The 26,893-nt window shown below is 47.0% G+C and overlaps 1 protein-coding gene across 1 annotated transcript in view; it reads left to right on the forward strand.

The window, feature by feature from the left end:
• Window positions 1–3,046, forward strand: part of NDUFB11 (NADH:ubiquinone oxidoreductase subunit B11) — a 38,151-nt gene extending 35,105 nt beyond the window's left edge. Inside the window, exon 3 of the mRNA XM_077476424.1 lies at window positions 2,869–3,046. Coding sequence (XP_077332550.1) covers window positions 2,869–2,992 — 124 coding nt within the window. The 3' untranslated portion in view covers window positions 2,993–3,046. The remainder of the gene's footprint in view (window positions 1–2,868) is intronic.
• The last annotated feature ends 23,847 nt before the right edge of the window (window positions 3,047–26,893 follow it).

Here is a 26,893-nt window from a genome sequence, read left to right on the forward strand (position 1 = left end):
AGGCTGCTTTCACACTGGGGCGAGAGCAGCGTCGGCGTAAAGCGCCGCTATTTTTAGCGGCGCTTTACCGTCGTTTTAGCGGCGGTGCGCGGGCGCTAGCGGGGTGGTTTTAACCCCCGCTAGCGGCCGAAAAGGGGTTAAACCCGCCCGCAAAGCGCCGCTGCAGCGGCGCTTTGCCGGCGGTATTGCCGCGGTGTCCCATTGATTTCAATGGGTAGCAGCGGTATAGGAGCGGTGAATACACCGCTCCTTCACCGCTGCAAAGATGCGGCTGGCAGGACTTTTTTCACCGTCCTGCCAGCGCATCGCTCCAGTGTGAAAGCCCTCCGGCTTTCACACTGGAGTTAAAGGGGCCGGTTTTTTTCAGGCGTTACACAGGCGCTATTTTTAGCGCTGTAACGCCTGAATACCGCCCCAGTGTGAAAGCAGCCTTAGAGAAAGGTTTCCTAAAGTGTTCAGCTAAGGCATTTTTCATATGGGCTTCAGCTTGTACAAGAGCAGTGTGAACAGCAAGCTTTGACACAGCATTTGTAGAGCTTTCAGCAAGCTTTGTTGAAGCTTTTAAAGTACCATTCAGCTCTGGTTTGCCAATGTGGAACACAGATCCTACTGGGAGTGCTGATTGCCACTTTAAGCCAGCTGCTGGCAGGCTTCAGCACTTCTTGTAGCTTGTTGAAAGCCTGCTTGGCAGCTGGCTTAAAGTGGCAATCGACACTACCAGTAGGATCTGTGTTCCACATTGGCAAACCGGAGCTGAATGGTTCTTTAAAAGCTTCAACAAAGCTTGCTGTAATCTCTCCAGATGCTTTGTCTTTTACAAACCACAGTTTGTATGAAACGAGCCCAAGTGTAGCTGTGGCCTCACTCAGGTTCAATCCATAGTAGGCCTTGTGTGCCCCAAAAACACACAAAGGCTATTCCCCAATTTAGCCAATGAGATGTGAAATACATTGTGGTAAGTAAGGGGTTAAAGCATGTTCCTGGCTGGCACCACTTAGACCCCCGATGCCTCCTTTTTTTTTAAAAAGGGCTAGACGCCCTCTGTGTATAATCATGGCCCTTCTAAATATAAAAATGGATAAGTATAATATTAGAAGATAGACAGACAAACATAAGCCCCCGAGTACACAACACAAGTTTGGTATCCCCCACATACATAGAGCTTGGAGAATTTAAAAGTGCTTCTTTACTAGAACACAAATTCAAGTAATTAAGGTTTTGCAAACCTTTGTTTCTTTGTCGTACATCATAGGACACAGAGCCTCAAGTATTTACTTAGTGGGTTATGGGCCTACCTTCAGGTGTTGACACTGATACAACCAATACAGGAAGTTAACTCCCCTATGTAACCCCTCCTCCTTCCAGGAGTACCTCCCAGTTTTTTTCACCAGTGTCTAAGGTGTTGGTCAAACGTATGATTTAAAGGGAAAGATTCCCCTTTTCAAGTTAAGGCGCACTCTACCAGAGCAGTTGGTGCTTCTTGGGCAGTGTGTCACCAGGCCTCCGGGTCTCAAATACATTTACAAAATTTTATCAAGTAGAGGGAATGAGGATATCGCCTTCGGGCGCAGTGTGCTGCAGTGCAAGTTCTCAAGGTCTCGGGGTGCCCTACGGTTTGTGTCTTCCTCCCCTCAAGTAGCATTGCTATGGGACGTCCCACTAAGTAAATACTTGAGACTCTGTTTCCTATGATGTACGATAAAGAAAATAGGATTTTTAAAATGGCTTACCTGTAAAATCCTTTTCTTGGAGTACATCATAGGACACAGAGCTCCCGCCCCTCTGATTTATGGGGTGAGAGTATATTGCTTGGCTACAAAAACTGAGGTATTCCTGGAAGGAGGAGGGGTTATATAGGGGAGTCAACACCTGAAGGTAGGCCCATAACCCACTAAGTAAATACTTGAGACGCTGTGTCCCGTGATGTACTCCAAGAAAATAATTTTTACAGGTAAGCTGTTTTAAAAATCCTATTTTTTTCACCTTTACACAAAGACACATTTTTAAATTGTAGTAATTTTATTCACCAGGATACAGTTTTATCTCTCATACTTGGTTGGTGTTTTAAAAAACATTGATGCAGATTTGTGCTGTTGGATGTACAAAATCAACAGCGGCCTCTTATCTGTTCTGGGCCTTCAGAAAACACACCATTGGATGAGTGCTTTATAATCAAGTCTGTAATGTGTATGTAAAAACACGGGGGGGGGGGGATATTTTGTGATGGGTGCACAGATCGGGGTGCTTAGGTTGCCCTGACCCCCCCCCCCAGTTTTTATACTTGTCCCCATCCAACATAAACCCTCATAACCACTTGTCAAAATCCTGTATACAAGACTCGCACGTGTGTTCTCCTTTTAGGCCTGTGGAGTGTTCATACTCTGATCTGGTAGAGGTAAGTATAAGATGGGGGAGAAGGCTACAACTAAAGCAACCTACAGTACAAGTACAACTAAAGGTGAACATTGCAATCCTATTCATTGCATTAAATGTGAAGGCAGAGCATAGAAACCAGCTTGGCATGTCACATGACGTGCGAGTAACATTGGCAGTAACTAGATCTTCGCTCCTTTTGATTGCACAAAAGTCTGACTAGTTGTCGCTGGTTTGTATTTTGTAATTTTCTCTTTTATTTAAATATAATTATGTTCTGTTTCTAGCTGTCTGTATGTGATCTAAAATCAAACTATTGATATGTTTTTTGGCAGGTTAGCATGTGATGATGGACATATTGAACGATCCATTGAGACCTATAACCGGGGAAGGGTTGGGAGCTCCGGACATAGATGAACTAAAAGCTGCTTTTTGCTTTTGCTGTGCCAGCCCTAAGCTCCATTAAACATTTTGGTGTCTCTTCTCTTTTGGCAGGATGACTCATTGGGCCCGAAAAGAGGCCGAGCGTTTGGTGAAACTGAGAGAAGCACAGGGGCTTCCTGTCATCCCTAAAAACTACTACGACCCCGACAGCCTGGTATTGCCGGATGATGATTAAGAGTAACCACCTGCTGCGTTCTTGTAGTGCAATAAATTATATGTTGGACCTGTTTATGTGGATGACTTATTTAAATGCAGCTGGGGCTATTGGGAAAAGTGTGTGCTGAAAAGACTGTACTCCCTGTCCATGATTAGGTAGAAGCTTAGTGACCCCAGACATAATCCCATAATAAGTGTGGAAAACGCCAGTCCTGAATCCCCCCCCTCCCCCCAGTGTGGGAAAAACGCCAGTCCTGACACTCCCCCCCAGGTGTGGAAACCGCCAGTCCCCGCACCCCCCCCAGTGTGGGGGAAAAACGCCAGTCCTGAACCCCCTCCCCCCCACTGTGTGGGGAAAAACGCCAGTCCTGAACCCCCTCCCCCCACTGTGGGGGGAAAAAACGCCAGTCCTGAACCCCCTCCCCCCCAGTGTGGGGGAAAAACGCCAGTCCTGACACCCCCATCCCCCCCCCAGTGTGGGGGGAAAAACGCCAGTCCTGACACCCCCCCCCCCAGTGTGGGGGGAAAAACGCCAGTCCTGACACCCCCACCCCCCCCCAGTGTGGGGGGAAAAAACGCCAGTCCTGACACCCCCATCCCCCCCCCCCCCCAGTGTGGGGGGAAAAACGCCAGTCTGACACCCCCCCCCCCCAGTGTGGGGGGAAAAACGCCAGTCCTGACACCCCCATCCCCCCCCCCCCCCAGTGTGGGGGGAAAAACGCCAGTCCTGACACCCCCATCCCCCCCCCCCAGTGTGGGGGGAAAAACGCCAGTCCCTGACACCCCCATCCCCCCCCCCCAGTGTGGGGGGAAAAACGCCAGTCCTGACACCCCCATCCCCCCCCAGTGTGGGGGGAAAACGCCAGTCCTGACACCCCACCCCCCAGTGTGGGGAAAAACGCCAGTCCTGACACCCCCACCAGGTGTGGAAACCACCAGTCCTGACACACCACCCCCCAGTGTGGGGAAAAACGCCAGTCCTGACCCCCCCCCCCCCAGTGTGGGGAAAAACGCCAGTCCTGACCCCCCCCCTCCCCCCAGTGTGGGGAAAAACGCCAGTCCTGACCCCCCCCCCCTCCCCCCAGTGTGGGAAAAACGCCAGTCCTGCCCCCCCCCTCCCCCCAGTGTGGGGAAAAACGCCAGTCCTGACCCCCCCCCCTCCCCCAGTGTGGGGAAAAACGCCAGTCCTGACCCCCCACCTCCCCCCAGTGTGGGGAAAAACGCCAGTCCTGACCCCCCCCCCCCCCCGTGTGGGGAAAAACGCCAGTCCTGACCCCCACCCCCCCCCCCCCCGTGTTGGGAAAAACGCCAGTCCTGACCCCCCCCCCTCCCCCCAGTGTGGGTGGAAAAAAAAACGCCAGTCCCTGACACCCCCCCAAGTGTGGAAACCGCCAGTCCTGACCTGACCCCCCCCCCCCCAGTGTGGGGAAAAACACCAGTCCTGACCCCCCCCCCCCCCCCAGTGTGGGGAAAAACACCAGTCCTGACCCTCCCCCCCCCCAGTGTGGGGAAAAACGCCAGTCCTTACCCCCCCCCCCAGTGTGGGGAAAAACGCCAGTCCTGACCTGCCCCCCCAGTGTGGGGAAAAACGCCAGTCCTGACCGCCCCCCCAGTGTGGGGAAAAACACCAGTCCTGACCCCCCCAGTGTGGGGAAAAACGCCAGTCCTTGTCCCCCCCCCCCCCCCCAAAAGTGTGGGGAAAACGCCAGTCCTGACCTCCCTACCCCCCAGTGTGGGGAAAAAACGCCAGTCCTGACCTCCCTACCCCCAGTGTGGGGGAAAAATGCCAGTCCTGACCCCCCCTCCCCCCAGTGTGGGGAAAAACGCCAGTCCTGACCCCCCCTCCCCCCAGTGTGGGAAAAATGCCAGTCCCCCCCCCCCCCAATGTGGGGAAAAACGCCAGTCCTGACCCCCCCTCCCCCCAGTGTGGGGAAAAACGCCAGTCCTGACCCCCCCCCCTCCCCCCAGTGTGGGGAAAAACGCCAGTCCTGACACCCCCCAGGTGTGGAAACTGCCAGTCCTGACACCCCCCCCCCAACCCCCCCCCCCCCAGTGTGTGGAAAATACCAGTCCTGACCCAACCCCCCCCCACCCGTGGAAAACACCAGAGTCCTGGAATAAGAATGTGAGGTGTAACATTTGCATACAGAGCAGGAGCTTAGGAAACTTCCTTATTTCTTTCCATTTACACAGTAACCTGTAAAATGCTGATTAGGCCAGTGCTGACAGGTCCTACTTTTAAAAGGAATCTTTCAGAATAAAAATACAGGATCTCGAACTGCCAAATGCCTTTAAAAAAAAAAAAAAAAAAAAAAACTTTTGCAAATGTGCATAATTGTTGGTGAGCACATGAAGAATCACATACACAGGGAATGTGATCCAGAGATACAGGCAGCAGATCTCCTCCACTCTTTCTGCAATTAGCCCAAAACCTTTTCCCCCTCCATCTCTCCCTGAGCTTGGATTGGCTGATTACAGAAAGCGGTATCACTACACTACATGGGTTCTTGGGTCTACAGCAGTTGTGGGCTCTTTACCTTTCAGGAACACAGAGGCTGTATTAGCAAACAAAAGCATTTCAAGAGATGATTGATCATGGTCATTAGATCCCCATGTCTGTCAATGACCAGACTTGTGTCCTGTTGTTTACTTCTACAAAGTATTATAGATACTCTCTCTTCCCGCTGATTTAGATGTTAGAAACACTACATACAGCCTATGGAGAGCAACAAGGTGTACTGACTAAATAGAAGTGCATTTATTTAGAATCATCTTTCATACAGCCTGTTCATTCTAAGCCCCTGTACACACGGTCGGACATTCTGCCAACCAAATCCGTTGGATTTTGTACAGCGGATTGTGTCCGAAACTGTTGCATACACACGGCCGGACCAAGTGGTCGGAAAATCTGATCGTTCAGAACGTGATGACGTTATTTCGTTACGATGGGACTAAGTTCAGGCTAGTAGCCAATAGCTTTGGTGTAGGAATTTGATCTAAGCATGCGTGGCACTTTGTCCGATCAAAATTCTCTACACGTGATCGGATTATGTCCGATCAGCCCAGTTTGTTGGAAAATTGGGTCCGACGGAAACAGTCCGATGCATACCACACACAGTCGGATTATCCGACAAAACGGTCCGATAGGACACATTCCGTTGGAATCTCCGACCGTGTGTACAAGGGCTAAGATGCTGTCCTACAGATGCATTCAGGGAGAAGTGCAGAGATGCTTGGTGTGGGGAAAACCGCCTTCAAACGGAATTCTATGTAGCCAGGTCTGCTATATTATTCTCTAACTCCTGTCATTATACAGAACTCGCTCTGATAAAACCACTAGGTTCAGACTGGGTTCACACTATTGCAAATTTGATGTTTGTTTCTCCGCATCCAATTTGCATAGCAGGAGATTGTATGGTTCACACATCTCCGCGGTGGCTCTGGTGCGAATTGCACATAAGTCATGTATATCTTTTGGTCCATTTCAGGTCTGAATTCAGCCAAAAATCTGGGCTGAAATGGTGAATGGAGAAGCGCCGGACCCCTGCTGTGAGCCGCTGTGTTCTCCAGTGTCAACCCAGCCTAAATGGTGTAATCATTCATGTCATATTCCCTTTAATACCATCAAACCCAAAATGAAAAATCACTTTTCCTTAACTGCAAGTGTATTGGTGAACTGGAATCCAGAAATCTCACTAACAGAGGTGGTTTAGGCCAGCGTTCTCTGAAAGGCAAACAATTGATAAAGCTATATTATTTGATGCCGTCAGCCTCTGATGTATCAGGAGGCGGCTCAGAGCCATCTACGTCCACAGGGTGAAAATTGACGCTCGTCACTTCAGCGTGATTAGAGATTTACATGATACTGTTTAATGCCATGCCGTAAATCCCATTTTATCACTGCTCTGCTCCCCCCCCCCCCCCCGAATGGTGGAGTAAGAGTGGTGCCATCATGCCAGTCACTAATCTTAAAGGGAGATTAAACCATAACTACATGATCCTGCAGCTTTAGTGGACTACAAGCCACCCTTGATGTAGCCATTTTGTGACCTAAACTAATAATAAACCCTTGTGTTTTATGTTTTTTTTATCAGCTGATTTAATCGCTGGCTGAGTATGCAGCTTCTTTATATTTGAATCCTTGCCTATGTTCCAATTTAAGCTGCTGCCCCAGGTTTCCTGTTTCAGGGCGGCTCCTTTCTCTTGCAGTGTCCTATGGAGTTTTCTCAATATATTATGTGAATCAAGAGAACTGCACAACCCTTATAGCCTAGAATTTCCTCGGCATTCCCCGTTCCTCCCTTTTCCAAGCTTGGTGACTGCACTGTCACCTGTTAATGCTTTTCCTGTGAAGGCTGGAAGTTCCTGGAAGCAGCACTAAGAGAACAGCAACATTTAGGCTGAGTTCACACTATTGCGAATTGGATGCACGACTGGTGCACACATCTCCGGGGCGAATTGCACACGAGTTCTATGCGTTTTCAGGTCCAAATTCAGCCAAAAATTTGTGCTGGGACTGGGACATACCGGACCCCTGCTGTGAGCCATTAATACTGCGGTGTGAATCCAGGCTCAAAGTTGAAAACTGCAAGTGCTGGGGTAATAACTTGAACAGCGGGGGAGATTTACTGAAACTGCTGCACACAGAATCTGATGCAACTGTGCACAGTAACCAATCGGCTTCTAACTTCAGCTTGTTTAATTAAGCTTTGACAATAAAACCTGGACGCTGATTGGTTTCTTTGCACAGCTGCACCAGATTCTGTGTGCATCCGTTTTAGTAAATATCTCCCATAGTTTACTAGGGAATGCTTATTTTATGCTAAACTGAAAAACATTGAGGGTTTAATACTACTTTAAAGTGATTTTTAAAGGCTGAAGGTTTTTACTATGCATGAAGGTAAAAAAAAAAAAAACCTGTATGCTTCGCATGCTTATCACTTTAAGCCTGAAATATGTATCAAATAGGCAAAAAGGTGACAGAATGATGGGCTAAGTCTCAGTAGGTGAGTACTATACAATACAGTGTTCTCTGTCTCCTCCAGGCTCCTAGGTGGGAGTTTGAATATTCCTTTGTATGTGGTTATTAGGGCAACCAGATGAACTTAACCCTCACCTTCAGCAACCATGAGGATGTTATCCAGACAAGAATCTAATGAGAAATGCCATGCTGGAATTAGAGATCTTACCAAATCAAAGGCTTTTCCACTTTGTGGCTGATGTGACACACAATGATCAGACCATCGGTGGTATGAATGTGTTTTGGGATGGAGAATGAGTGGCACATGCTCTGGATTTATGCAGCGTTAGCCCTTGTACACACGGTCGGACATTCCGACAACTGAATCCATCGCATTTTGTCCGAAACTGGTGTTGCATACACACGGTCGGACAAAGTTGTTGGAAAATCAGATCGTTCGTAACGTGATTATGTTATTTAGTTACGACAGGACTACATTCAGGCTAGTAGCGAATAGCTTTGGTCTAGGAATTTGATCTGAGCATGCGTGGCACTTTGTCCGATTGGAATTCTCTACATGTCATGTTGTCGGAAAATTTTACAGCCCAGCTCTAAAACTTTGTCGGTTGGATATTCCGACGGAGACAGTCCGATGGAGCCCACACACAGTCGGATTATCCGACAACATAGTCCGATCGGACGTTTTCCATCGGAATGTCCGACCACGTGTACAAGGGCTTCGGAGAAGACTGGTACATAGGGCCACCACACCATCTGGAAGGTTTTCCTTTTTTTTTTGGGGTGACTTCCTACAAGAACAAGCCCTGTATATATTGTTTTATTTAGGCAAAATAAAAACCCAAATTAAATACAAATTTGAGCTTTTTAACCTGGAAAAGGTGTTTGTATCTTTATCTATCCAGTTCTTAGATTTACACAGCTCTCCCACACAGCACTGACATGTCTTTATAGCCATGCTGCTGGGCATTTCATGGATATATGACATGTTCAAAGTAAACTTGCCATAAGAGCTATAGCTGTCTTTATGAAAATGCCAAGAGCCTGGCCGTTTTACAGATTTCCTGGCTTTGATTCCCTCTGTATTGTTTACCCATAATTATGCAGCCCCGGCAGGAAAGGGAGAGGTCAATACTCTGGATCTGCATACTTTGTGAATCAGTGTTTCCGGAAGTTACTGAATCAGCCTAACAGAGCCAAACAGCGTTTTCCGATGGCGATGTCCTCAATGGCTTTCTCTGCAAATTTCTCCCAGCACGGGTTTCGTTTCACCTCAAGTACCTCTATTGTGTGCGAATTTATTGACGGCACGTTCCAAAGGTATATTGGTTTCCAAGCAACCTGCTGTGTTTTTTTTTTTTTTTTTAACAATGAACAAGCATCCACCTGATGCTCTGCATTGCATAAAATTTATCAACTGAAAACGCAGAGCCATTAATTGAAGGTAGTTTTAAAGGGAACCCATGATATCACCAAATGCATCCTTTGGAAGTTTCCAGCACCAGCTGACCCCCTGTCCTGTCCATGCCCCAAAAGTTAGTTCTAGAGCACTATGATCACTTGCTATTCATTTCCACAAAAAAAAGTGCATGCACCATTTCAAAATCACAAGGTTTTTTTTTTTTTTTGAGAATGAATGTCAGCCCATGTGCGTTTTCAATGCGGCAACCAAGCCATAGGCCTCATTCACACAGGAGTACTATAGCAGAGGGCTGCAGGGTTTACCCACACAGGGATGCACGGATCATTATGCCCCTTTCTCTGAGATTAAATGCATGAAGTTTTTTTGTATACTATAACGTGATGTTCTGAAGTGCCCTAATCTTTATCTGGAATGAAGTCAGTGTGGTTCTCGGTGGACATAACGTGCCCCTTGAAGCGTTAGTCCTGCTGGGCCCACCCTGTCCTGTAAGTGTGACATGCCTGCTGTAGCCACTTGGTCATTTTTTTTATTAGCTGTTTTAAAGGTGAAGACAATATAACAGGTCAATGATGCTGTCCTATGGTAATACGGGTAACTGTTAGGAGATCAGACAAGAAAGGTCATTCTGAGATTTTCAGTTTTGACACTGCTGGAAAAATGTCCTGCAGGACTTGGTACCACCAGGACCCCCTCTGACAACCTGTCCCCCTATAAGGGATGCTCCACATGTGCTCTCAGAGGCTGATGGAGGCAGCTTTGTGTGTGTTTTAGAAAGCTGCCGTTTGATGCAGAAATTTAATCATAGCCAGGCAGGTAATCTAATTTAAAATGGTTGTTCTAAAATTCTAGCTTGGTGGTACATCGGCTTTGCCCATGTGTTTTTAGCAGAGGAAAGGGTTAATGATCTGCCTGAGCTGTAAGGATTTGAGTTTAAAGCTGAGGCTAAGAGCTGCTGTAATCCATGGGGGTAGGGGTAGGGGCAGGCTGAGTCTCACAACTAGTCACATCCTATGTGTCCTGTACACCTGGCCTTGACCTGAACAAGACCCAGTCACTGTGCATACTGACATTCTGCCCATCTTTGACCCTTGCCTGACCTGTACTTATCTCTGATTTGTTCCCACCCCTGACATGTACTCATCTATGACCTGTTCCCATCCCTGATCTCTACCTGTACCTGACCTGACCTGTTCCTATCTCTGTTCTATGCTCATCCTTGCCCTGAACCCATCCCTGATCTGTACTCCTCTCTGACCTGTGCCTGACCTGACCTGTTCCCATTCCCAACTTGAACTCATGCCTGATGTGTACTCATCTCTGACCTGTTCCAATCCTTGATCTGTACTCATCTCTCACCTTTTCCTGAACTCATCTCTGGCCTGTTTCCATCTCTGACCTGTACTCATCTCTGTTTTGTGCCTATCCCTGACCTGTGTCTGTGCCTGACTCTAATTCATCTCTAACCTATTCCAATCCCTAATCTGAACTCATCTTTGACCTGTTCTCACCCCTGACCTAAACTCATCCCTGACCTGTTCCTATGCCTGACCTGAACTCATCTCTGTGCTATGCCCATCCTTGACCTGACCTGTACTTATCTCTGACCATCCATGTTCTGTGCCCATCTCAGAACTTTGGCCATTCATGACATGTACTCGTCACTGATCTGTGCACCTCCCCTTGCTTGCCCCTGACCTAAGCCCACAGGGGGCGGTGAGAGGGCTCAGCACATGCTTTATCTATTCCCAAGGACAAACTCAGCCAGAGGTGCTGGACTGTGGGGGGTGATGTTTCCATGGTAACACCTAACCATTCTGCATCTCAACATCACTTAACCCCTCCCCTGCCAGACATGCACAGAGACCCCTGCACCCAAATAGTGTGACAAGCTGCACAAAGACACCCTTTATCTGCTAGAGCAAAATAGTATTTTCTATGGTAATTCATGTCAAGACACTTGCTCATTGTGGCAGCCCAGCTTGTGCGCTATAAACTGCCTGTATATCACTATACTAGGTTCTTGCCAGAGCCACAAAAACACTTTCACCGGCAGAGCGCAATGGAGCACCACTTAACCCTTTTTATTTACCCTTTACCTGCCATAGCTAATTAGCTAGACTAAACCCTTCCTGTGCTAGAGCACAGAACAATCCCACCTTTTACCTGTGTATACATGGCTGCCCCAGACTAAGCACTTACCCATTGTAATCCAATACATAACCCCTTCCCTGCCAGAATCCAACACATCATCACTAAAACTGCTTCTGCTAGAGCCCAGCACTGCAACACTTACCCCTCTCACCTGCCGAAGCCCAGCACCCTGGTCCTCTCTGCTATCAGAATCCAGAAAAGCACAATTTAACCCCTCACCTGCCGTAATTCAGCACTGCCCCCCCCCCCCCCCCCGCTAAACTCCAGTACAGCACTGTGATGACAGTGCAGACTTGGCACCTCAAAAAACTGTGTGAAAGGGCAAAGCCGCCATGTTATTCAGAATTCCTAAATCAGCTGTGACAATACGACAGTGTTTCTCAACTCCAGTCCTCAAGGCGCCCCAACAGGTCATGTTTTCAGGATTTCCATTCATTATATTGCACAGGTGATTTGATCAGTTTCCCTGGCTTAGTAATTACCACAGCAATTTCATCTGAGGGAAATCCTGAAAACATGACCTGTTAAGGCGCCTTGCGGACTGGAGTTGAGAAATACCGCAATAGGAGACACATAAGGCCGCGTACACACGCGGGGACTGTTCGCCCAACTTTGTCCGCTGAACAGTGTTTCGGCAAACAGTCCGCTCGTGTGTGGGCTTTCAGCGGACAGTTTCAGCGAACAGTCCGCTGAACAAGGTTTTTCGGAAATTCCGAAAAACTGTCCGCTGAAACTTTGTTTCAGCGAACAGTCCCCTCGTGTGTAGGCTTGTTCGTCAAACTAAGTTCCGCGCATGCTCAGAAAGGATTTACACGCCGAAAGTTATAATGCAGTGTATAGGACGTCGTATTTTTCGTCCCGTCGTACGTGCCGTTCACGTCATCGTGCACGGTTTCAGCAAACTGTTCGTTCGTCGTGTGTGGCCATGTCCGTCCATGCTAATTTTGAGCGGACTGTTTGCCGAAACTGTTTGACGGACAAAGTTGGGCGAACAGTCCCCGCGTGTGTACGCGGCCTTACAGCAGTGATCCACTTTACATCATCCCAGGAAGGCATCTTGTACAATTAACAAACTTTTAGCTGCATTCCAAAAACACTTATCAGAATAGGATTAGCAGAATCGTCCGATCCAATACACAGCTCACTCACATCTTAAACTTTCAGGTTTGAGTAACTAGAAGCTTAATAGGCATCCCTAGGGTTGCAACCTCTGCAAGCCAAACCCAAACACTTTACTGGCGCACAGCAATTTTTTTTTTTTGTAGTATACATTGTAAAGGACCTTTGGATGGCTTAAAGCGGCGGCCTGAGGAAGGGAGAGTATTGAATACCTGAAATGTGTAGCCTTCATGAGCTCCCTTAGGAAGTCAGATGTGCCCAGGAAGGAATTCCTGGACCACAAAGTACTGCACAGTGCACCACCCAGCCCCGGCTGTTCTCAGCCTCTCAGAGTTTGACAGGCAGTCTGCAGTGGGGTTGGTTGGCACATCTGTACCTTCTACCAGCAGCTAAATGCCCAATGTGCATGGGGCCTCAAAATACCCTGGGGAACCCCAAGGATGCCCCCAGCTGATAGTGAACTTCTTGAAAATTCACATCTAAAGTCAGATACTTCTTGTTTTGAATTCAGCGCTCTACTAACACTGACTGAAAAATGAAAGTGGCAGCAGGAACGAGACGGGGGTGGACTGGTGGCTAGCAGGATGGACAGGAACAGTGGGGTAGACAGTGGCAGTGAAGTGGGAGGCAACAGGATGGACTGGGGGCAGCGGGGTGGATAGGGGAGCACTGGATTGGACTAGTAAGCAGCGGGATTGACAGGGCAATGGAGTGGTCAGAGGAGTAGCAGGATGGACGGGGTGGCAGCGGGGTGGATGGGGCAAAGGGGTGGACGGGGGTCAAAGGGAAGGGAACAGGATGGACTGAGGGGCAGTGGAGTGGACTGGTAAGCAGCGAGATGGACTTGGGGGGTAGCAGGATGGACAGGGGGCAATGGAGTGGACTGGGGGGCAGGTGTACAGTGAGGAGACAGTGGTGCTCAGTGGTGGACTGAATACCTGTCTCCTGCTGTCCCGTTCTGTAGGTTATGAGGAGCTGCCATTACAAGCAGTGAGTGATGGGCTGCACTTGCTGCTCCTTCTATTGGGCGACCCTGTCAGCACAAGGAGACACAGACAGTGAGAAGAGGGGTCCTTTAGCTGCCGGTGGTCTGTCCTGAGAGGTGTCTCCTGTTTTTGGGCACTTAAAGCCTTGAAGTGTAAACTCTGAAGTTCAGTGAAGGGGACAGAAGCCAGCAGTAGTAAATAGAGAAATTTGTGTTGTCACTGGACTGGGGACAGAGATGAGGGGGAAGACACATTGGTGGCTGGGGACATCTCACTGGCAATTATGCTGTTAGAATAATGTATCAGAGTGTCTGGCAGTTGGAAAAGCGCACACATGATGCAAAAACCAGACCGGTGGCAACCCTAGGCATCCCTCTTCTTAATGGTATCAGATTTATCACCTGTCATAGTTTAGCTGGAGTAGGTGAGGAATACACATTACTATCTTTTCTGGTAGAATCAAAACTTTAGGGATAAGAACAGTACAACCGGGATAAGGACATACTGTATTTACCCCTATCAATCAATTAGAAGCATTTTAAGCCCAAACACCAATATGCCAATTGCACACATTACATCTCCTAGGTAGATAGCCATCTGATACTCATATTTAGATTCATTTAAAGGTGATTTCATGCTGGACAATAATATACAAGTTACCAGACTGTATTTAAAGATATTTATACCCACAGAAAACTGTATCTGTAGGAGGGCAGCTGCATGGTCATCAACACTGTGACATCCCATTGGCCAAGGAACATCAGCCAAGATCTAATCGGAGCCATTGATCCATGTTGCCTATTGACTGGAATTTTTGTATTCTGTTGCATTATTGACTCTTTTTCATTTGTAGTAACTTAATTCTGTAAATATTTTTGTTTGCACCATTTTACCCGCTTACTTATTGAATAATATTTTTTCATGTAAAATTACGTCCAATGGACCACCGCAGAACTTAACCACTTGCCGACCAGCCAGCGTCATTATACTGCGGCAAAGTGTCACGATTAGGGATGAGCTTCGTGTTCGAGTCGAACGTACGTTCGACTCGAACATTGGCCGTTCGGCGAATTCCGAACGTTTTGGCCGTTCGCGTCAAAATTCGAGTGACGCGCGCGCGGACCACAATGCACTGCGTTGGCGCAGTGCATTGCTGCCCGATGATTGGCCAAGCATGCACTGTGACCCCGCATGCTTGGCCAATCGCAGCGCCGGCAGCGAGGAGAGCCATGATTGGCCACAGGCATCCTGCCTGTGGCCAATCATAGCTCAGGCTGTGTAGTGCACGCCCCACACTATATAAGGCCGCCTTTAAGGCGGCCTCCTGTAGTGTGTTACTTTGCATCTGAAGCAGTGGGTGTTCTGTGTACCTTCAACACAGTACACACCAATCGTTTTTGGCTGATTTCCTATCTTGCTGCTGTGTAGTTGTTGTTGTCTGTGCCCTGACTGCAGTATACACCACTATATTCACCTCACCTATATAGCTAGTGATCTAGCTTTAACCACTTAACAACTGCCCATTGCCGATTAACGGCTTCAGGGCGGTTGTTTAACTCAGAGAGGCCGTTAATTAACGGCCTCCCAGAATTCTGCTCTCGCGTGCCCCGAGGTGTGCGCACTCGAGAGCATCCGTGACCGCCGGGTCCATAGGACCCGGCGCATCACGGTAAACGGCCGCTCATAGCGGCCGTTTACCACGTGATTGCTCCGTCAAATGACGGAGTGATCACTTGGAAACAAACCGGCGTCATGTTATGACGCCTGTTCCTCCCTCCCCTTTCTGTACCGATCGGTACAGCGGAGGGGAAAGAGATCGGTGTCAGCAGCGATGTGGGCTGCATCTGCAGTGCCCACATCGCTGCTCACCGAATTTAACCCCTCAATTCCCTGCAATACCAGTGCATACTCTGCAGTACCCTGCCATTACTCTGCAGTACCCCGCCATTACTCTGCAGTGCAGTACCCCGCCATTACTCTGCAGTGCAGTACCTTGCCATTACTCTGTAGTACCCCGCCATTACTCTGCAGTGCAGTACCCCGCCATTACTCTGCAGTGCAGTACCCTGCCATTACTCTGCAGTGCAGTACCCCGCCATTACTCTGCAGTACCCCGCCATTACTCTGCAGTGCAGTACCCCGCCATTACTCTGCAGTGCAGTACCCTGCCATTACTCTGCAGTACCCCGCCATTACTCTGCAGTGCAGTACCCCGCCATTACTCTGCAGTGCAGTACCCCGCCATTACTCTGCAGTGCAGTACCCCGCCATTACTCTGCAGTGCAGTACCCTGCTATTACTCTGTAGTACCCCGCCAATACCCCGCCAATACTCTGTAATACCCTGCCATAAATTGCCATACCCAGCCATACTCAGAGATACCCAGCCATACTCGGTGATACCCTGAAATACCCAGCCATAGACGCCCCCCACCCCTCACCGCCCTCCGGTGCTTCTACCAACTCGCCAGTACGATCAAAGCCAGAATCTTTTTTTTATTTTTTATTTCAGGCTTCCCAGCCTAGAGGTGAGATGTGGGGTCATATTGACCCCCCAGATTTCACTGTAAAGAGGACCTGTCACCCCATATTCCTATTACAAGGGATGTTTACATTTCTTGTAATAGGAATAAAAGTGATCAAAAATATATTTTTGGGAAAAAAAATGTCAAACTAAAATAAATAAAGTAAAATGAACAATAAAAAAATAAAATAAAAATTAAAGCGCCCATGTCCCCATGTGCTCGCATGTGCCACACATGTGAGGTATCGCCGAGAATGTTAGAGCGAGAGCAATAATTCTAGTCCTAGACCTCCTCTGCAACTCAAAACATGTAACCAGTAAAAAAATATTTAAAGCGTCGCCTATGGGGATTTTTTAAGTAGCGACGTTTGGCGCCATTCCACGGGCATGTGCAATTTTGAAGAGTGACACGTTTGATATCTATTTACTCAGCATAACTTCATCTTTCACTTTATGCAAACATTGGGCTAACAAGTGGTTAATAATAGAGCTTGCAGTCAGTAGTGTTAGGAGATAGTGCGTGCTGTCTGCGTGCTCTGTACCCAGTACATACCGCTATAATATAGGGCAGGCCCCTACTTTCAAACATCCAACTTACAAACATCTCCTACTTGCAAACGCAAGGAGACAGCAGCAAGTGAGATGAAAAAAGATGGACGACAAAACAAATTATACAGGGGTGATAACCCTTCCCTATGTTTTCCAAAAAGCTTAAAGATAGTTTTTTTTTTGACTGGAGCTACACTTTAAAAATGTACCGGTTGAAAATGACAAACAGATTCAACTTAACACAACAAACCTACACAGTCCCTGTCTTGTTTGCACCGCCTGTATACTGCTGTTCTGAGTATATAGGGCCTGGGGGGCCACACGCATTTCCTTTTTTTAATATGGGTACGGGGTTCCCCTTAATATGCGTACAAGACCCAAATAGGCTGGTAATGGGCAGGGAGGGCTACCCATGCCATGTTTCTCAATGATTTTCAACCATATTGCAGGAACCAGATATAACATTAAAACCACAAGCAGTTTTCAATGGTGTTATTTCCGTTTAATGTCATTTTGTGCAGGGACTGTTCTAAACACGGGAAAGACGTGGCACTTCACAGGCATACTACAGACACCCCGCAGGCACCATATTTAAAGGAATATTTCACTTTTTTTTTTTCACTTTAATCGTCATTAAAATCAGTGCTCCCGCCAAAACGGTAGTTTTTAAAACTTTTTTTTGCAGTGACCCATGTCCCCTGAGGCAGGAGGCAGGTCGCCAAACCCTTTTTAGGACACTATCTTGCATATTAGCCGTTAAAATGAGCACTTTCCAATTCGAACGTTCGAGTCCCATAGACTTCAATGGGGTTCTAACGTTCGTACCGAACGCGGGGGTCGTTCGCAAGTTCTGGTGCGAACCGAACCGGGGGGTGTTCGGCTCATCCCTAGTCATGATCCTGCAAATCACCGTAGGTGTACGTCCACTCTGGAACTTGTTTTTGTAGGCACGCCCACACTCCCATTGGCCAGCGGGGGGAGCCAATCAGTGGATCCGGCAGACTCGATGTCCTCCGGCCACCCACATTTGTTCCCTGCAGTGACAGAACGGGGATCTGCCTGTGTAAACAAGGCAGATCTCTGTTCTGACAGGGGAGATCACACAGATCCTCTCTTTCTGCTAAGCAGGAAGATGGATCTGTGCGTTTCCCTAGTCACACAGTCCCCCATACAGTCAGAAAACACCTGCAGGGAACGCATTTAACCCCTTGACCGACCCTGATGTTAACCCCTTCCCTGCCAGTGTCATTAGTACAATATCAGCAAACATTTTTTGTACTGATTACTGTAATAATGTCACTGGTTCCCAAAAAAGTGTCAAACATGTCAGTTAGATGTCCGTTCTGTCTGCCGCAATCCTGCTAAAAATCACTTTTAATTTTTCATGTTTTATAGCAGAAAGTAAAACAAATTGTCACTCTATTGTTGTTTATAGCGCAAAAAATAAAAAAAACGCAGAGGTGTTCAAATGCCGCCAAAAGAAAGCTCTATTCTGGGAAAAAAAGGACATCAATGTTGTTTGGGTACAGCGTCCCACGACCGCGCAATTGTCAGTTAAAGCGAAGCAGTGCCGTAACGCAAAAAAGGGCCTGGTCAGGAAGTGGGTAAATCTTTCCGGGCTGAAGTGGTTAAAGAATCTCTGTCTCTTGAAGAGCATTGCTATATGGTTATCTGGATATGCCTGTCGTTGGTGAAATTGTGTATTACTGACCTTTAAGCAAAGTTATAATTGCTAATATTGTGAACATTTGATATTTTATGATAAAAACCATTTGGTGGCAGTGATCGATTTGGTTTATGAAGGGTTACTTGCTTAGTTACCAAACCCAGGGACAATCGCGCTCATTTGGCTGGCACTTGATTGTGGCCCCACAAGCTGGAAAAGCTTTCTGCAGGGTGAGGCTAATAGTGTCATTGTTACGTACCAGTGACAGCGTGGCACGCGTTTGACCAGCCTTTTATCACACGTTGATGAAGGTGGCTGGGATCTGTCGCCACATCCATCATAAGCAACACTTAACCCCTTATGCTGACCATACCCTATACAATATGATTGTACAATCTCTATTCACACCTATGTACGCCAAGGGAATTTGTACAACTTTATTTATGTTCCTGCATCGCACAAATGTGAACAGAAATAGGCTAGGTTTACAATATTGCGTTTTTTGGAATGTGTGCAGAATCACACATGCTCCTGAGACCCGAGAGAAACAAGCTGCTCTTTAGCAGACGTGTCGAGGTGCTATTAATTCTTAATTGCACCCCCATGCACCAACAAAACGCCCGCGTTTTCGCATGTGAAACCACAAGGTGCCGCAGCACCATGAGGTTCTGTGTAGAGTGGTTTTATTAAAAAGAGGGATCCGGGGGTTCTTTTCCTGTGCTTCTGTAGATAGGGCAGCCCATTGAAATGAGTGGTCTGTCCTACACACAGAAGGCATATCATAATGATGTGAACCAAGCCTAAAGCCTCGTACACACAATCGGATTTTCAGCCATGTTGCGGAATCAGAGGAGATAACGTGTTATTTATTATTGGCTTTGGCATTATTGCATTGACCCAAGTCCCGGAACAGGAGGAGTTCTTGGACCAAAAATTGGTTTCTTTATTAAAGAGGAAGTAAACCCTGATGGGTTTACTTCCTCTTTCATTCCCTGCAAAGGTAAAGCATAATGGATTACTATGCATCGCATAGTACTCCATTATGTGTCACTTACCTGACACAGGAGCCAGTGAAGTCACCGCTGTCCCCTGTAGTCCGGCGCATCCATCTTCTCGGTGGGGTCTCGCAGCTCCGCCGCTGTCATTCAGCGAAGCCGCGATGACGTCACTCCCGCGCATGCGCACGGGAGCCGACGCGCGGAATCTTCGTCATTGACAATGCCGCGCTCAGTGCGCCTGCGCGCCGCTGTCTACGGCACATGCACCGTAGACAGCGGGGCCTGTCTTCGGGCAAATATCTCCTAAACCGTATAGGTTTGGGAGATATTTCTTGGACCTACAGGTAAGCCTTAATCTAGGCTTACCTGTAGGTCAAAGTGGTTTGTAAGGGTTTACAACCACTTTAAACGTGACCAATTATGTCATATGCCTTGCTGCAGGAGCTCCAGGAGAATAATCCGGATGCTTTTGAGAATTATCTCCGGATGACGGACCCCTGCTTTCACCAACTCTTTGCATTGTTGACCCCCTATATTAAGAAGCAGGACACATGCCTGAGGCTTTTATTTAATTTTTTGGTTGAATAATGATTTGATATATTTTCTATATTTTTGGATGCATAGAATGCACTTTTTAGTTAAGTTCTATTGGCAGATAGCATATCTAATTGTATTTGTTTTATTTTTTTAATGCATAATAAAAAATAAAAAAATTGTGGAGAATAATACTTGGCTATGTGTTTTACTTCAAATGACAGTTTGGGAGTAGGCCATTACATCTAAAAAATACAATGTAAAATTGACAAGGGACACCAACATAGTTGTATCGTTGATCTTAAAAACTACGAATAATGGTGCTGTGATAACTTGCTCAAAAAAATAAAAACAAAAAACCAAAGCATAATAATATTATTCTTGATATCACTACAAAATAAAAGCCTTTTAAAATACGTTTGGCAGAACTCCATCAGTATCACCAGCAAAGCAGCTTCATTATTATCCCATTAAAGAAGATGAAAATCGTGCGCTGCATTTCGACATTTCACAATTTGCCACATCATGAATGTTAATTCTCCATTGCGCACGCTAGTTTACAAGACCGACCACTTCTGGCTCCTCCTTGCTTCTGAGCATGCGCGTTTGTACTTTTGTCTGACGGACTTGTGTACACACAATCATAAAACCTGATAACAGACTGTTGTACACGGAAAATTTATAAACCTGCCATCCAACATTTGTCCACAGAAAGCTGGCCAACAATTGTCTGATGGAGTGTACAAACAGTCGGATTTTCTACCAACAGCCTGTCATCACACAATTCCCATCGGAAGATCCGATCGTGTGTACGAGCCTTTAAGCTGTATTCACAACTGAGCGACGTGACGTGTCCCGTTTTGCATTGCGTGTTTTTCATTGAATTGAATTGCCTGCCTGTCATCCTAAAGAAGGTCAAGTACAATTTTATGGCACTGAGCCAAAAGCATTTGGCAACGCAGGTTTTTGCTTTTTTGTGTGGAAACCGCAGGACAAACCGCACAACTGCTACCTTCATTTGAGGTGCCATTAAGAAATAATGGTGCTGCAAGCACGAGGCGCATTTTTGCATGTTTCCAAGTCTGAATGCAGCCATAAGCCCCATACACACTCAGATTTTCTGATGATTTTTGTCTTCAGATTTACCAAAACCATGTAGTAGAAGGGCCTGCCTGATTGCATACATTGAAACTCCTAAAGTTTGACCTCATATTATATGGTTTTGGTAAATCTGAAGGAAAAAAAAAAAAAAATCTGCAGAAAATCTGATAGTGTGTATGGGGCTTAAGATTTACCAAAACGAAGTAGTATGAGGACAAACCTAAATAATCCATACATTTTGTATCAAACCAGGCAGGCTTCTGCACTACATTGTTGGTGGGAAATCTGAGACGCACAAAAGCGCATCAGTGTGAAAGGGCCCAAGGAGATTGCTGGTCATCCTTATCTGTCAATATCAACGAGGCATTACTTAGACCCCTTTCACACTGGGGTGGTTTTCAGACGTTTTAGTGTGACTTTTCAGACTCGGGCGGTGCGCTTGCATGACGTTACAAAAAATCCTGCAAGTAGCATCTTTGGGGTGGTTTGGGAGAGCTGTATTTAGTGCTCCCAGAATGCCTGGCCCGTTGGAATGAATGGGCAGCGCTTCCCAAGCGCCTGAAAAGCACTTCCGAATCGCCGCAACACAGGCGTTTTTACACCTTCTTTGGGGTTAAAAGGCTGAAGGCTGAAAAGCACTGCTAAAATTAGTGGTGCTTTACAGCGAATGCAGCTGTGGCCCCAGTGTGAAAGGGGTCTAAGCCTTTCTCCTACCAGAATCCCCCATCTGCCAAAGCCCAGGACCACTAGGCCCAACTTGATAAGAGGAGATTAAGGGGGATATGATCAACATGTACAAATATATAAGGGGTCCATATAGTGAATTTGGTGTCAAGTTATTCACTTTACAGTCAACAAAGAGGACAAGGGGGCACTCTTTACGTCTAGAGGAAAAGAGATTTCATCTCCAAATACGGAAAGGTTTCTTCTCAGTAAGAGCTGTGAAAATGACTCCCTGCAGAGGTGGTTCTGGCCAGCTCAGTGGATTGCTTTAAGAAAGGCCTGGATTATTTCCTAAGCGTACATAATATAGGTAACTGGGTACTGACATTTATAGGTAAAGTTTATCCGGGGAAAATCCGATTGCCTCTCGGGGGATCAGGAAGGAATTTTTTCCCCTGCTTTAGCAAATTGGATAATGCTCTGCTGGGGTTTTTTTGCCTTCCTCTGGATCAACTGTGGGTATAGAATTGGGTATATGGGATTGTATGATATATATATATATTTTTTTTTGTGTGGTTGAACTTGATGGACATGTGTCTTTTTTCAACCTTACTAACTATGTAACTTCCCACCAGAAACCAGCAAAGCACAATGTAACCACTCACCTGCTAGAGCCCAGCACAAAACCATTTAACCCCTCATTAGCCAGAGCCCAGCACAGTTCTACTTTACCTCCTACCTGCCAGAATCACGCACCTGTGGGGCTCTAATCATCAATTGGCAGGTTCTACAACCTTTTATGCCGGCCATACACGGTTCGAATTTAACCACTTGCCGCCCGCCCTATAGCAAATGGACGGCGGCAAAGTGGTTTCATAATCCTGACCGGACGTCATATGACGTGATCAGGATTATGAGCCGCTGCGCGCCCCCGGGGGCGCGCATCACGGCGATCGTTGTTGCGGGGTGTCAGTCTGACACCCGGCAACTACGATCTCGGTAAAGAGTCTCCGGAGACTCTTTACCACGTGATCAGCCGTGTCTGATCACAGTGTAAATAGGAAAATCCGGTGATCGGCTTTTCCTCACTCGCGTCTGTCAGACGCGAGTAGAGGAGAGCCGATCGGCTGCTCCTCTGACAGGGGGGGTCTGTGCTGATCGATTATCAGCACAGCCCCCCCGAGGATGCCCACACTGGACCACCAGGGACGCCACCAGACCACCAGGGATGCCAAGGACAAGGTATGCCACCCTAGACCACCAGGGATTCTAGTCAGTGCCACAATGGATGCCAATCAGTGTCCATAATGGATGCCAGTGCCCACAATGGGCATCACTGATTGGCATGCATTATTGATTGGCACTGATTGGCATCCATTAGTGCAATATATTATAATACAATGCCGCCTATCAGTTCCCATCTGTGCCGCCTATCAGTGCCTACCCATGCCCACCTGTGCCGCCTACCCATGCCCACCTGTGCCACCTAACCCATGCCCACCTGTGCCACCTAACCCATGCCCATCTGTGCCACCTAACCCATGCCCACCTGTGCCGCCTAACCCATGCCCATCCATGCCAATCCGTGCCAATTTGTGCCACCTATCAGTGCCCATCCGTGTCGCCCATCAGTGCCACCCATCAGTGCCGCCTATCAGTGCCACATATCGGTGTCCATCAATGCCACCTCATCAGTGCCACTTCATTGGTGCCACCTCATCGGTGCCCATCAGTGCCGCCTTATCATTGCCCATCAGTGTAACCCCATCAGTGCCCATCAGTGAAGGAGAAAACTTACTTATTTGCAAAGTTTTGAAACTGAAACAAAAAAAAACATTTTTTTTTTCAAAATTTTCGGTATTTTTTTATTTGTTTAGCAAAAAATAAAAACCGCAGAGGTGATCAAATACCACCAAAAGAAAGCTCTATTTGTGGGAAAAAAATGATACAAATTTCATTTGGGTACAGTGTAGCATGACCGCGCAATTGTCATTCAAAGTGCGACAGCGCTGAAAGCTCAAAATTGGTCTGGGCAGGAAGGTGTTTAAGTGCCCGGTATTGAAGTGGTTAAAAAAAAAATTATTTCGAAAATCTTATCTAAGAACTTTCATACAAATTTCGCACCATTAGTGGGCTGCAGCAACAGCCGATTTTCGTGCGGCAATCAAATTTGAGGAATCGAACATATTGGAAATATTTTGAAAAACAAACAATTTTCTAATCAATGATGGGAGAATCGTGCAAGAAATTTAATAAGAAAAAAAAATGCGCATGTGCAAGAAAAGAAAATTTACGGACAGTAAAGAAGATTCTCGGCCACTAAAATTCTTTTTTGTAGCAACAGGTGAAATTTAAGGCTTGGTCGGCTGAATTTTGAAAAATCAATGGTGGCATCATCGAATCACAAAACAAACAAACTTTCTGATTTTGAAAAGAAAATTCATTCGAAATTCGTCCATGTATGGCCAGCATTAGACATGATTTCCTTTTAGGAGTATCTCACCAAAAATGACATATTTGTTGCAAGGGATACAAAAAAAATGTAGTTGCATCTTAGTGCAGACGCCTGGGAAAACCAGTGAGCCAATCACACAAGCAGGACATTACATTTCTGTGGGGCGTTCTGTATACAATCTGTGTACAGAACACCTTCAGGCAGTGGCAGCCCGTGCATTGTGGGCACACGGGCGCCACCCCCTTCCCTGCTGCCGCCTCCCATTCCATACAATCGGCCCCTTTCAGGACACTGGACGCATGGACTCCTATGATGGGGGCAGGAGGGGGTGTATTTTTTTGAAGCACCTGATTAGAGCCAGGAGCTCTAATAGGCTTCAAAATAGGGTGGGCTCGGGGAGCAGAGCGTGTGCCCTGATCCCACCCAATTGTGTGACCATAACAAATTAATATTCGCTATTTTCACACCGCAGTGCCTCGCCGCCCATCTGTAGTCAGGTCAGTGAGACCTGTTTCCTGATTGGACAAAGCGCCAGGCATCCCTATTGGATGTCCAGTGCTTTGGCGAAAGTGGGACAGAGTGGCGGAAGCTGAATGGAGAGGAGACACCCCGGAGAAGAGGACACCCGGTAAGCACCAGACCTCCTGCACGGGAAACTTTGCTTTAATTGTGCTGCGACCCACCTGTACTGCGAGTGGAGTGTCCCGCGATCCATCCAATGGGGGGGGGGGGGTTGTGCTGTGAGCGGGGCGTCAGCGACCCATTTGTTGGGGGGGGGTTGTGCTGTGAGTGGGGTGTCCCGTGTTCCATACATTGGGAGGGTTGTGCTGTGAGCGGGGTGTACTGCGATCCATCTGTGGGGGGTGGGGTGCTGTGAGTGGGGTGTTGGTGGGGGGGGTATTGTCATGCTGTCAGTGTCTGCGATAGAGACAGTGACAGAGTGGGTGGATTTTATAAGGGGTGGGGCTTATGGTAAATGGGAGGGGTCAAAAAGGAAGGGCAGGGTCTAGCGCCCCCCCATCCTAAAACCTTACCAGCCGCCACTGCCTTCAGGTAGTCATACAGAAAATGACACCACTACAGATTGAAAAGAAATGGTCATTTTTAATAACGTTCAACTACAATGATCTGGAAATGCCCTAGATTAGTCCACTACTGGACAGAGATTTTGTACACAAGTATTTATGTTTAAGATTCTGAGAGATCCCCTTGTGTGTCTGCTGGGTGCCCTGGAAGAGGAAGCTCACACTACAGTTCTTAAGCCCCATACACACGATCGGACTTTGTACAAACTTTCCTGTGGACTTTTGTACAAAGGCCGTTGGCCGTAAGTTTGTATTACATACACACGATTGGACTTTTTAGGCAACAAACACGAACGTGTTTCAACGTACTGACAACACTTCAAAAGAGAACGTTCAATTACTCCGGCACCACCTTTGATCAACTTCTGTATTGTTGTCTGATCTTTTGCATTGGTTCTGAGCCTGTGTGTTTGTACAAAAGTCCAATGGTTTTGTGTACACATGATCAGACTTTGCTCCATCGGATGTTGTCGAAAAGTTTGTCTGATGAAAACCGAAAAAATTTGTCTGATGGAGCGTACACACGGTCGGATGTTGCCTCAAAACAGCTAATTTGCATGTTTGTTGTCAAAAAGTCAGATCGCGTGTGCGGGGCTTTAGACTGCTGTACACTGGGGTACCTACCAGACGGCAATGGGTGGAACAAGTTCATAATTTGTTAATACGTGAAAAATCTATCAACACAGGAATGTCTCCCGCAAATTATACTCTATGTGGCAGCCGTGGTTTGATGTCCCTGGCCTAGAGTTGTGTCTTCCTATATTGTGTGCATCAATAGAATCACACAGCCCCATAGCCTACGATGGAAAGGCACATTGCTGCTTCTGTCAAAAAATAAATAAAATAAATAAAAACCAAGGAAAATTCCCAGCTCAACTCACCGACCAGCCTGCAACCAACCAAATTATCATAACAGTTTGAGTTAAGAACAGGGGTTGAGTTTGCACACATTTGCAAATACATGCATAAGCTGCAGAGCCCCTCCCCGGCACCCCGGTATTATCTGCAGTATTAACACCAGGGCCAGTTCACAATACATGTAGTTCAGTGTTTTTTTTTCTGCATCAAAAATACATATAAAGTAGGTTATATCGTTTCCAATGACAATGAAGAAAAAAAAAAAAAAGTAGAAAACGCTGCATTTTTACTGCACTAGACTGTACTGGAACACAAAAAACGCATCAATAATACACCAAAACGCATCAAAAATGCACAGGACCCCAGTACAGTAAAGAAAAACAACAGGATAAACGAAGAAAAATAATGCAAAAACGCATCCGGAACGGATCTGGAGTGTGTTTTTGTGGTGTGAACCAGCCCTACACTCTGAGAGCCTCCACCATGGAAGAACATGCATAATAATGGATAGGCAGAGGGCAGGTGAGCCTGGAGGAAGCCCGCCCCTTCTTAAAAGGCACAGGGGCACACTGGACACTGGACACCCAGCATATCGCACAATGGCAGTGAAGATGTCCAGTGCGTCCCCTCATCAATATTCCAACAGTACAAACAAACGGCCCCTGCCCCCACCTAGAACTGGCCTTTGGAGAAAGGAGCACATGGAAGGACGACGCATGACAAGCAAAACCAAAGAAAATCCCCAGCTCAACTCACCAACCAGTCTACAACCCACCAACCTATCCTGACAGTTTGTGTCAAAAACAGGGGTTTAGTTTGCACACATCTGCA

The sequence above is a fragment of the Lithobates pipiens genome, unplaced genomic scaffold (genome assembly GCF_037356315.1).
Source record: "Lithobates pipiens isolate NorthernLeopardFrog02 unplaced genomic scaffold, aLitPip1_a1.2 Scaffold_1, whole genome shotgun sequence".
Lineage (NCBI taxonomy): Eukaryota > Metazoa > Chordata > Amphibia > Anura > Ranidae > Lithobates > Lithobates pipiens.